Source organism: Zonotrichia albicollis, chromosome 3 (assembly GCF_047830755.1).
Source record: "Zonotrichia albicollis isolate bZonAlb1 chromosome 3, bZonAlb1.hap1, whole genome shotgun sequence".
Taxonomy (NCBI): Eukaryota; Metazoa; Chordata; class Aves; order Passeriformes; family Passerellidae; genus Zonotrichia; species Zonotrichia albicollis.
Window position 1 is genome coordinate 33,715,976 of NC_133821.1, and position 12,784 is coordinate 33,728,759.

Consider the following 12,784-nt stretch of genomic DNA (forward strand, 5'->3'; position numbering starts at 1 on the left):
TAGTGACTCTGTGACAAGGACAGCAGACAAAGAGGCAGTCCCTTTGTGTAGTGCTGACAGTGCCAAAGCTGCTGGAGCAAAGGGAGTGCAGAGCAGGGGCTGCACACCGAGTGGCAGCACGGCTGTCCCGCTTTTTGGAGCGGCTGTCCCGCAATTTTGGGAGCAGAGCTGGCAGCAGCATGGTCGGACAGACAGGGGCAGGCAGGTCGGACCCTGAGCTCAGCCGTGCTGGGACAGACAGACAGACATTGCCTGGCATGCAGGGGCCTGCTGGGTGCCACAGTGCCCTGTCACAGCTGGCTTTGCCCCTGGACACTGCTGTGAGGCTGTCCCCAAACACCTGTCACCACAAAGACGTGGCAATGAGGTTGCATTTAAAGCATTCGCTTCATCCCCTGCGCTTCTGTTATTCAAAGCTCCTTGCTACCTGTAACAGGGTCATGTACCTGGAAACGTGTTAACCACTGTGAATTTCAATTTTTTTAGTCCAGAAATAACCTGTGTCCATCACAACAGGGGATTCAGTGTGCTTACAAAGCAAAACACAGGTTTTCTGCTGTGGTCTACCCCTGAATGTCCTCCAAAGTTCTTTCTCTTTATTCTGCAGGTCAGAATGAGGAATGCTGCTGTGATAATATAATGATATTTGCACTGCTTTTAAATTTCTTGATTGACAAGCTCTACCTACTGCTTTTTCAGCATTAATTGCCTTGTAGCATCCCAGGCTGAGCTTATAATAATTTCCACTGAAATTACAATCATGTGGCAGGTAGCTGTAAACACCTTAGCTTTCCATGTCACTGAACAAAAAAGGAGATTCCAGACACAGAGGAAGTGGGAGTTCTTTGGGCCCTGGTAAGGTAAAATTCTCTGTTTGGAGAGGATAATGGGAAGTAACTTTAAAAGCCTCACAGAATATCCTGAGTTGGAAAGGATGGACAAGGATCATTGCAGTTTAGCTCCTGTACCTGCACAGGACACCCTGAAGTGTCACACCATGTGCCCAAGAGAGTTGTCCAAATGGTTCTTCAGCTCTGCCAGGCTTGGTGCTGTGACCATTTCCCTGGGGAGCCTGTGCCAGTGCCCAAACACCCTCTGGTGTGTCTGCTTTGCCCTGACATCCATCCTAAACCTGCCCTGACAACTTCAGGCCATTCCCTTGCGTCTGTCACTGGGCACACAGAGGAGAGGTCAGTGCCTGCCCCTCTGCTTCTCCTTGTGAGAAAGATGTAGACTGCAGTGAAGTCTCCCTCAGTTTCCTCTTCTCCAGGCTGAGCAAACCAGAGAGTGGTGGAGAACAGAGAACAGAGATTCTTTAACAAAGCTATGGTGGACTATATAAATAAAACTGAGAGGGTGTTGGCAGCAGTTTCTTAGTTAGAAGTTGCTAAGATTCTTTGGAATAAAATCTAAAATATATTAATCACAAGAGAAATAGAATTTGAGGTTCATCTTTGATGCTGTTGCTACTTAATGCTACTGCATACAGATAGAGCCAGCAGCAGAGCCATGGCCACAATTTCTGCCTGAGCTGCTGTTAAACATTGCATCAGTTAGCACAGAATTCAGAGGTGGGGGTAGCCAAACCAATTTCAATCTACCCATGAGCTGCAGTCCAGGCAGGTACTTGATACCTTTTGGTATCTGAAGTGCACTGGACTTTTCTGGACAATGTAATCCAAATCTTACTGAAGAGGGTAAATAATTTAAAACAAATTTTAATGTGCTCTGCAGTTTGACATTATCTCTTTCCCCCTTGACTATGTGTCTTCTAAAAAGTACAGTTATGGGGACAATTTGGAGGTCGGACCCACTTTGGAAATAATTTCTTTGTTTGTTAGCCTGTGATCTGGCATGTGTGGAAAAAGGCTAAGTGGGTATCTTGCATGAGCAAATTCTGCTCTCTGACTGTAGCTATAAGGAACCACCACCCACAAGAAGGGAGGGAAGGCATTTCCCAGCTCCTCAGCCCAGTTTGTTGGCATGCTTTGACTGGATGATGATGGATTTCTTGGAAATCTGTCTAGAGCTGAGTGACAGCCTTTCTATTGACATCACTGGATTACAGATTAGGCTTCTCTCACGTAACCCCTTTAAGGCTTCTCCTTCTGCTCCTGCACAATCACCACACCCCCAAGGCTCTTGAGAGCCACACATGATTGTCAGCAGCACTGTGAAGGCAAAGGCAAACCACAGGAGACTTGTCCAACAGAGGACAGAGAGTCCTATTCTACTCTCATTTTTATCAAAATGCACATTTCTCACCCCCTGCATAATCCTCTCCTGGAGGGCATTACAAGCTGGCAGCTAGGAGAAGGATCAATGGAAATGAATATTTTATTCTCAGAAGTTGATTTTCTATACACTAAGCTGGCCCTGCTGATTGACTCATGGTTTAAGACTGTGACAAGTCTTAGCAAGTGGTGATGCAGCCTGGAGGAGCCTGTGTCTGTCAGGTTGGAGGAACAGCCTCCAGCTGGCCAAAGACCAGCAGGCCAAGGAAACAGACTCCCTTTGCTGGGGAAAGGGCTAGGAAGGGCTGAAACCCTGTGGAAAGAAGGTGAAAAAACAGATAAGGCATGTGAATGTTGATATTTCTGATGGTGAGTTCTTTGGAACAAGAAAAGGAAATCACATGGAGAAACACGTGAGAGGGTAAAAAAATGGAAGATGAGGTTCAGAACATGCCCTGAGAAAATGGAGACAGCTACAAAGTACATGAAGAGAAAAATGCAGGAATTGCTGACAGTGTAGAGAACAGTGTAGGAGTTTTGAAGAAAGGCAAAACTAACAGGAAACATTTACATTAAAAACTTTCAACAAGACTTACTAAAAATTACTAAAATTTGAAGCAACCCCTCAGAGACTGTGAAGGGGGGAGAGAGGGGGAGAAAGCCAGGTATTCCAGACTTTAGCACAGTTAAGGTAAACATATGCTTAAAACTCTGTGAGGTGGTTGGTCAGACTTCAATCAGCAGTGACTTCTAGGCAAAGGTCTGGGGTCAATGACACCAAAGTCTCAAACCCCAGATCTGTTTCTGGAGTGGAACTTACATAAATTCCTCAGAAATTTTGGTTGAATAACACCAGAGATGTTCATCAACTGGACTGTGTCAGCTCCCAGGATAGCCTCTTAGAAGGAATTGGAAAATGGACTAATTGGGCAACAGAAAGATCTGTATCCAGCTGAGGCAATGTCTTTTTAAAAATAATTTAAATGTGAATGCTTGCAAAGTGTAAATTTGTCCTTTTCCCCAGTAAGAAGGTCAGGCTGTAACTTTTGCCTTTCTTTAGTTATCCCCATCTTGCCAACAGTGCTTTGAGTTTTTCCACATGGGAAAGCCATTTTGAGTCAGTTAATGATTAGCCTGCCTGTGAACTTTAAATTAAAACCAGCAGCCACAATTAATGGAGCCCACAGTGTCTTCTGCAGGCTGCTAAGAGCAGTAGTGGAAGAGTGGTGGCTTGTTGAGCCTGCTAAATAGAGATGGCCACTTGCCAGCTCTCAAAAAGAGGAGATGATGGATGAGGGAAGGGAAGGAAACAATCTCATACAAACAGGACTCCCTTAGGAGCAGCCAGCACAAGCTGCCAGTGTGCATGAAAAGCTTGCATGGGGTTTTCCTTCATTTGAAAACAGGCCATTTCAGCTGCAGGTGAGGTGCTCTCCTTCCTTTGTAGTCTTCTCATCTGGAAGCAGATTTTTATGGCAGTCGAGTGAAAGCCCCATTTGGGGTCAGAGCTATCCATGTTCCCACACTAAAAGCAATTCTGCCTTTTACCAGAGCTTTCTGAAAGCTCTGGGACTGGGCAAAGCTCAGGTCCAGCAGGCCTTGGTATCAGCAGACAAGGTATCCAAAATATTTTTCTGTTTATTCTCTGTAACACTAGTGCTAGGTAAAATGGTTCTCATGCAGAACGCCTTGCTTTGAGGGAGACCTGTGGAACTAAAAACCATAAATGCAATAAGAACAGCCCAGAATCATGCAAAATCCAAGTCTCCTTGCTCTCTTTCCCAGTCTGAGCACTAGATTTCCCTCTTGCTCCTCTTCTAATGAAACAGCTGGTGAGCCAGGAGTAGCTGGAAGGGCATTCCTCAGTTGTAATGCTTTGTATTGATTTACCCCTAATGCCACTGAAGTCAGCAGAGCTAAACCAGTGTGAAACCAGGTCAGAGCCAGAATTAAAATACAGAAGGGCATGTTCACCTTCATCAGATAAAGGCACAAGTAGAAATAATAATGGTACCTGTAGCAGCTTACAAAAACTACTGTCATCACAGAAGCTGAAAAGAAACAGGACACTTTACATTATTTACAACAGCTTGTGGCCTGTTTTGCCCTTCACTTTCGTTAGGGATACACAGGGGGTGATCAGACCAAGGAAAAGCTCTTCATGCTTAATGCTGTGTGATGGTGAGTGGAGGCACCATGTGGCAAGCTCCAGGTACCTACTGGAGTGGCAGGGTCACTGATTTGGAGCTGTCAGTGCCTCAGTTCCAGCCTGAGCCTGTTCCTGTGTCTGAGCTGAGACACCAGAGCTCTGCCTGCTGCTGTGGGAGCTGTGGCTGGAGGCACTCACCCTGGCCATGCACACAGAGGGAAGCACTGGCTGCTCCTCCTCCAGAGCACAGGGATGGGGCAGGGGCAGCAGTACCTGCAGCAGCTGCTGGCTGTGGCTGCTGTCCCCAGGAGAGCCACAGCTGATGCTGCAGGGCAGCCACTGCAGCCATCTCTGCTGTACAGGCACTGCAACCCAGCCCAGCTGGTGTCACCTTATTGCAGAGCTCCTCTACCTTCTGGGTGATTTCTCCTCACAGCACTGACTTCTTCACAGCACAGCCAGCAAACTCCATCTCTCCTTACCCAGCTAACCCACTCTTCTATAGCACTCTTCTTCTTCTTGGTTACAGCTGTGGCCTGTTAAGGGCAGGCCTGTTCCTAACCTCTGGCAATTTGTGCAGCTGCAGCTCCTCAGGGGTGAGATTACCTCCTGCACTACCTTTATTTCCTCACATTCTATCCCCCCACATCCCGGTGCCCCTGTTTGCAGGGATGGGAGACCTGTGCCTCACGCTCTGAGCCGGCTGCATCTGTGACCTGTGGAAGATTTCAGCCCTTTTGTGCCTGCCTTCTGAAGAAACTGGAATTGCTTGCTGGGAGAGGTGGGGTATAGGACTAGAGAAACTAGTCCTTTGATGCACTCTGGAAAACTTCCTGCTTCTAGAAAAGTCTAAGCATTAGAGCCTGGAATAATTTCAGATGTGGGACACTCTGCAGACTATCCAGGTTTTTGGAGCATTTTCCTTTAATGGTGTGATTTATTTACATAGTATGAGGACTTTGGAAAGTGAACAGGCTACTGTAGGATGCATGGAAGCATCTTTTTCTTGCAGTCCTGGCAGAATGCTGTGGCTCTCTTCTCATCCAGGGAGTCTGGGAACTCGTGGCTCTCAGCTGTGCTGGGAGTACTGTGTAGTTATGAGCTTTTGGTGGTTTTTATTGTCACTAAAGGTGGAAGCTTAAATGAAAAGCATATTTTTCCCCACCACTTCATGCCTGTCTGTGTCCCAGCAGTGAGGATTTGCTCAGGCCTGCAGAAGCAGACTCTTTAATCCCTTGCCCTCATGTTAACTTTTGACGCCATGTCCTGCTTGGGCTGCTGCCAGAGGAGCCTCTCTGTAATCCCAGCTGCAATCCTTATTTGTGCCACCCCTGTCCCCAGGGGCTAATGGGAGGGAGCAACAAGGCACGTAAGTGCTCTGTGTGAAGAAACAGATGCTGTTTTTCTCCTCTTCAGCTCCCCAGTGCCTGTTTTGGAGTCCATTGTGTTTAAATACAAGTACAATAGGTAATAACTTTGTTCCATGCATTGTCCTCCTGAAGGGACAACATGAAGGGATTGGCTGGGTGGGGAGTTAATTCCATCTTTTTCTGAGCTGATTGATGCAGTTTGTTCTGTCTGCTAAGTGCTGGGTAACTCCCAGCAGCAGAAACCTCTCACTTAGAAGTAATAACAGTTTAAACCTTGGTATGCTTCTGCTTCCCTCTCAGAGCAGCCTCAGTTCCCTTGGCACTGGAGGGGCTGCTGAAGGAGTGCTCCTGCAGCAAAGCAAATAATTGGACTTGTAGATGGTGGTGTAGCCTCTGCAGCATGCAGCAACACATTTGCTAAATAATGGTTAAAGCTCTGTCTGGCCCTGTAGCTCAGGCTCCTGTGAGTGCTGCCCAGGCAGGGTGAGCTCTGCTGCTGGTGTTACAGCAGCAGGAGCAGCAAACCTACCCAGGTGTGTTTGGTTTGTGTGGCAAGGGATGGGGGCTATGGCAGAGGCTCCTGTGGGACACTGCCAGAAACTTCCCCCGTGCCTGACAAAGCAAATGGCAGATGGCTCCAGCAAGGACCCACTGCTGGTCAAGGCTGAGCCCTTCAGTCCAGCTGGCAGCACCTCTGGGATAGCAGGGAAGGGGGAAAAACAAAAGGGAGACAGAAGGGAGGCTATGGGAGAGCAGCAGCTCTAAATACTGCAAGGTCAGCGGGGAAGGAGGGGCAGGAGGTGCCTCAGACAGTGGAGCAGAGATCCCCCTGCAGCCCATGGTGAGGCATCTGTGCCCTGCAGCCCATGGAGGTTCAAGGGGATGCAGAGATCCACCTACATCCATGTCCAAAAGAGGTTGGGACCCCACGAGAAGATCACAATGGAAGAGGCCCCTTGCAGGACCTCCTGGAGAGAGGAGCCCAAGCTGGAGCAGGTTTGGTGGCAGGACTGGTGACACCACAAGGAATCCACACAGGGCAGCCTGTTCCTCAAGGACTGCACTCCCTGTGAGAGACCCAGGCTGGAGCAGTTCATGAGGAACTGCAGCCCATGGGAACGACTGACACTGGAAAAGTTCATGGAGGTCTGTCCCACATGGGAGAGACCCCACGCTGGAGCAAAGGAAGGAGGTGAGGAGTCCTCCCCTTGAGGAGGAAGAAGCTGCAAAAACAGCTGCAGTGTAGTGAACTGACCACAGCCCCCATTCCCTATCCCTCTGTACTGCTGGGTGGGTGGGAGGTAGAGATTTTGGGAGTAAAGCAGAGCCTAGGAAGAAGAGAAGAGTGGGGGAAGGTGTTTTAAGATTTGGTTTTATTTCTCATTATCTAACTGTGATTTGATGAGTAATAAACTAATATACCCACGATGAGTATGTTTTGTGCCTGACAGTAATTGCTGAGTGATGTCTCTGTCCTTCTCTCAAACCATGAGATACATTTAATGCATTCTCTCTCTCCTGTCCAGCTGGGGAAGGGGGTGATAGAGCAGCTTTGGTGGGCGCTTGGTGGGCATCAGCTTCAGCCCACTGCAGCAGGTCACAGAGGAGATCTCCAAGGATCTCCTGGCTAGAATGTAGCTCGCAGCCATCCTTTGACTCAGTGCACTGAGTTTTTACAGGTGGGGTTGCTGCAAGGATGTGCCCTCCCATGAGGGTTCAGCCAGGCAAGCCCAAGCCCTGTGTGTGGGCAGGAGAACACTTCCCCAGCCTGCAGGAAGCAAGGCATCCTTGTAACCTGGCCTCAGGTGGCAGGGCTGTGACTCATTTCAATGACATGCTGAGAGGAAGTGAGGGTGCCTCTTCACCCTCTGTCTCATCCTCTGAGCGAGCTGGCTGCTGCAGGTGAGATTTCTCAATGCCTCAGAACCTCTGCTGGTCACAGTGACCCCGAGGTGTGTTAGAAAAGAGACTTCTTTTCCCTGCCCAGCCATTGAAGGAGTCAGAGCTCTTCTGTTCTCGTTCTCAAAGTTGTTTATTGTTTCTAATCTATAAATTTCTTTCTCCGCCCCAACACAGTTCTGTCTAGCAGGTAGAGTTGAGGCACACTGCCTGTTTTTGGGGCAGCGTTATCTTTATTATGCTAAAAACTATGTGTACATTATTTACCATAACTTCTCAATACCTATAACCTATGTTAGACAGTGAGCTTCTACTCTAAACCAATCTAAAAGTGCCAACATCACCCAGAAGATGGAGGCTAGGAAGAAGAAGGAAAAAGGACAAGGCAAGCCCAAATTCCTCCATCTTGGGACCCTGAGCCCCCAGTCTAAAAACCTCAAAAATCTATTTTTGACCTCATGACAAACTATTATTCTACTTATACTTTTTTGACTTGTAATTCTTCATATAAAGGTTGGTAATTTTTTTCCATGGGTCAAGATCAGAGGCACAGAGGTCTTAGGCTCTGTGCCAAGCTCTCTGAGACCCCACCTTCCTGGGCAGGGGCTGGAGCCCTCCAGTAATTCTGCCCCTTGCTGGGTGCAGATTTGGCCCTGAGCAGGCTGCACGGGCTGGATGGCTCAGTCCTCTTGCGGGACAGACTGCCCGAGAACCAAAGCAGTTCTCAGCCTCTGGCAACCCTAGCAAGATTAAGGGATCAGCTCTTTGTGATTCCAGCCCTTAGCTTGCTAAGACACACAGGAAGGCAGATGCAGAGAGACAAGAAGGCCGTTCTGGCGTTCCACAGCGTTCTGTGAAGGTTCCAGTGACAGCTTTTCTAACCAGAATGGGCTAAACCAGCTCATTATATAGGATACAGGGGGATCAGAAATTGTCCAATAGCAGGGGTTAAAGGAGAGTGACCTATGGGGCTACAGAGAGATAAGCAGGAGTTTGAAGGTAGAAGACAGGGGCTTCTAGCTATTCACCATTGCCAGGACCCAGGACATCCCTCTGGCTGTCCTGAGCAGCCAAGACCCCTGCCAGGGGGCTCAGAGACCCTGGCACAGAGCCCAAAACACCTGTGGTTTTGATTATGACCTGTGGAGCAAGTTACCAACCTTGTATGAAGATCAGCAAGCCACAACAGTTCAAGTAGAATGATAGTGAAGTTGTCACGGGGTGGAAAAGTAGATTTTAGGGGTTTTGGTATGGGAGTTCAGGGGGCAAGATGGAAGGAACTGGATGTGTCCAGCCTTTCTCCTTTTTCTTCTTGGCCTCCATCTTCTGCTGTGATGGTCTAGAGTAGAAGCTCACTGTCTAACATAGGTGATAGGTATTGGAAAGTAATTGTAAACATTGTATACGCGGTTTTTAGTGCAAGGACATAACACCGCCCTGGGGGCAGGCAGAGTGCCTGGACTGTCCTGCTGAGCAGACCTCAGCAGGGCAGGAGAAAATTTTTTATAGATACGAAACAGTAAACAACCTTGAGACCGAGAAATGAAGAGCTCTGACTCCTCCTTCGACGGCTGGGCTGGGAAAAGAGACTTTCTAATGCATCTTGGGGTCACTCTGACCAGCAGAGACCCCGCCACACCATGACTTGGCATTTCCTACCTTTAGGCCTCTGCTCTCCACGGGGCCTTTGCAGGCCCTGGGCCTGCTACACTCCCGGGCAGCCAGAGGAATTTCCTGGGTTGCCACACCAAGGTGCCCAGCACCAATTATTTCCAAGTGGTTATCCAGCAGCAATTTTAAAAGCAGACTGAAGGGGTGAGGGGGAAAGTGCTCTCTGCTGAGGTGTGCTGATGATGGCACTGTTCTTTTTCTCTCCCTCTCCACCCTCACCCCACTCCCAGCAGAGACACACGGAGCACGATGTCCCTGGCATCCTGGTTCAGGTGGAACGAGCCCCCAAACCGCATTTCCCAGAGGAGCCCCACGGAGATGGTGGTGGAGACGCTGATGATGGAGCTGAGCTGGCAGATGAAGCAGGCCGAGAAGCAGCAGCGCGAGCGCGAGAACGAGTACCGGCGCATGAAGAGCGGCGTGGACTACGGCTGGCTGGTCAGCTACCCCAAGCACAGCTACGACATCAGCCCCGGGGAGAGGCTGCAGCTGGAGGACATGTGCACCAAAATACACCCTTCCTACTGCGGGCCTGTCATACTCAGGTACTGCCAAAGATGGGGTGATGAAGGGCTTGCCTTTCTCCCTTTCCTCTTTAGGATGAGTGAGGGGAGAGTGAGAGTTGCTAGCACCAGCAGAACCAAATGTGGCATCTTGTATCATGAGTTGTGCTGGGATAGTGTCTTTGTGAGAGAAGGGAAATCTAATGTTTTAAGTCAGTTTAACATCCCCCAAGAAGTTACAGAATGTGATTTCCCTCTGACATTGGTTGAGTGCTTCATGCTCCTGAGTAGCCAGAGCAGCATTACCTTGCCTGATAAACCATCTCAGTATTGTGATGGCTTTTTTTTTGCTTCAGACTTTAGAATCATAGAGAAACTGAGATTTAAAGGGACCTGTAGAGGGATGTACTTCCACCTCCTACTTGGAGTAGGGCCACCTTCAAAGTTAGATCAGGTTGCTCAGGGCCTTGTCCTGTCCACTGTTGAATATCTCTGAGGGCAGAGGTTGAATATCTCTGAGGGCAGAGCCTCTGAACAGCCTCCTTTGGTGTTTCTCCCCTCACACTGGAGCGTTCATTCCTGGATTTAAGCTGTCCAGCAGGTCTATTGAGGCACTTGTCCCCAGTGTTCAAACCGGCCTAAAGGTGCTATTATTCATTTCAGCCTGTGAACCAGGTGTTCCCAGAGAATGTCTCCCCTCCCTACCCTCCCTCTTACCCTAGACATGCAGTCATGGGATGCAGGTGGGGATGAGTTGGTTTGAACAGCCAAGTGGTGCTTCTGACTTCTGCAGTGTTTAGATGTGCACAAAGCCTCTCTTGCTGCTGAGCCTTTCAAGTGCTGCCCTTAGGGTTGCTGCCTGCCTGCTGAGTGACCTCCTGTGAGAATGCCTTTAGAAACTGATCTAAGCCTGCTCTAGCATGCAGACTGGAAGGGAAAGGTGTGGCTCTTTTCCTTTTGGGGTGGCTGTTCTAAGATAAACTCTTGCACTTGGCACAGTGAAGGCAAACTTGGCAAAGTGAGGAGCAGTGACTCTGCAGTGCACCTCAGCCAAAGCAAAGTTGTGCAATGAGCCTTTATAATCAACTTCCCCTGCTCCAACATGTTCTTCAGATGGGATTAGAGTGAACACAGTCCTTACAGAACATATACAAGAGGCTCTCAGCACCCTGCAGTCCCTCACTGCATATACTGGCTCCTGTTTTCCCTTGAATTGCAGCTGCAAAAGTGCTGGAAATAGCTGCTCCTCCGTCTTACAGTGGATGTAGCCAGGAAAGAATGCCAAAATTACCTCTCTAGCCTTCATTTTCCCTGGGGCTGAACCTTGGAAGCAACCTGGCACACAGAGCCTTGGCTCTTGCAAAGGTTGCCATGATGGCAGAATTTGGGATCATTCAGTGACCAAGACCTCTCCAGTGAAAATTTGCTGGGAACAGCACCTGCCTTGCGGTTGTATAACTCCAAGCTATGCTGTAAACAAGCCACTTCAAACCCCTGGGATTCAGAGATATCTTTACCATCCCCAGGGCCACTGAGCAAGGCCTGGCTGGCTTACAGGTTATTTCCATGGCAGCAGGCTTTGGTTGCTGGGGCAGGGAGGCCCCAAGGTTCATCCTCTTCTGGAAAGTATTAAGCTGAGCCATATACAATTTGCTGCTCTGCTATTTGTTTTTTGTTTAATTGATACAGATCATGCTAGATGTCTGATTTCAGTGCAGCTTGTAATGGTTGTTCAGGATTCAGCATACTGATAAATGTAAGTAGATAAAGGCAGTAGATAAATGTACTCAACAACGTTGGTGGACTCTGTGTGGGTGACTGAAGTAGGCTAAAACCATCCTCTTGAAACTCCTCTTACAAATAGGGTGCTGTCATAAATTGTATTACACTGTGATTTGAGAAGTGGCATGTTTTACAGAGCTTGCATGTTAGGAGAGCCACACTAAAATAAACCCTGAGGATTTCATAACCTTTGTTCGTTCAATTCTGTGACTGAGAAGGGGCTATCACAGGCACAGAAATGGTGGAACTGGATTGTGTCAAAGGTCTGGCTGATCTGATGAGCAGTCTGCATTGACCAGTGGCATCAGTGTAAGGAAAAGAGCAAAGGACAAGGAAGAAAATCCAACAGCAGGGACAATTACACCTCATGTATAGGATCCAGCTTACTGTGCCTTGTAACTGGGAGACTTTTGGAGCCACAAGCGGACCTTCTATCCATAATTGGCTGATGTGGCATTTTCTTTCAGTTGTTTAAGTTGTGGGAGCTTTTCTCTTTTTGAACACATATAAATTTATAACATTTTGGCACCCTGTGGCAGAGCTCCACTCCTGAACTACAACTCTGTTACAAAAAACTGTGGTTTGCTTGTCTTAAGCTAATGTGTCCTAATTTTATTCAGTAATCCTTTCATATTGTGTTGGAAATGTTAAGAGTTGACCCCTCTCCTTTTCTACCTTCTAACTGAGAGCTCTGTCATTTCATGGAATTTTCATTGCTGGTGAGAGGAAACAAAGAAAAAGAATGGGGCTTTCCATGTTAGGAGGTGAAAATATACAGGGGAAAGAAAGAAAAAAAAAAGAGCCTGCAATTTAAAAGAAAGACAGCCAAAACTGGATAAATTCTCTTTTCAGAAAGTCAGATAAGACGGAGATTTTAGTAACTTCCCCAAAATTCCACAAGATGAGTATAATAGGAATGCAATGAAACCTCCACATTCCCAGATAAGTACTTTAATAATAAGATCACTGCACTGCTGATGTGCACTTCTCTGTGACTTCCTCATATGTAGCAGCTTTTAGAAAAATCTTCCAGCTAAAAAAAGTTTGTGAGCTTGCATTGGAAAATTCAATTGCAGAGCATGTACCCTACCAAAGCCCTTGGTTCTGACTAGAATAGTAAGCTTGATCTTTTCCCTTCCACTTTAGATATTTGAAGAGCTGAGGTCCTTTTTTAAG

At 47.8% G+C, this 12,784-nt stretch overlaps 1 protein-coding gene across 6 annotated transcripts in view; it reads left to right on the plus strand.

The window, feature by feature from the left end:
• Positions 1 to 12,784, plus strand: part of RD3 (RD3 regulator of GUCY2D) — a 28,307-nt gene that overhangs the window by 3,316 nt on the left and 12,207 nt on the right. For 3 of the 6 annotated variants that reach the window (XM_026791035.2, XM_005483044.4, XM_005483043.3), the window contains exon 2: positions 9,554 to 9,868. In XM_026791035.2, coding sequence (XP_026646836.1) covers positions 9,573 to 9,868 — 296 coding nt within the window. In that variant the 5' untranslated portion in view covers positions 9,554 to 9,572. The remainder of the gene's footprint in view (positions 1 to 9,553; positions 9,869 to 12,784) is intronic. The other 3 variants (XM_074537131.1, XM_005483046.4, XM_005483045.3) reach the window with 1 other exon arrangement.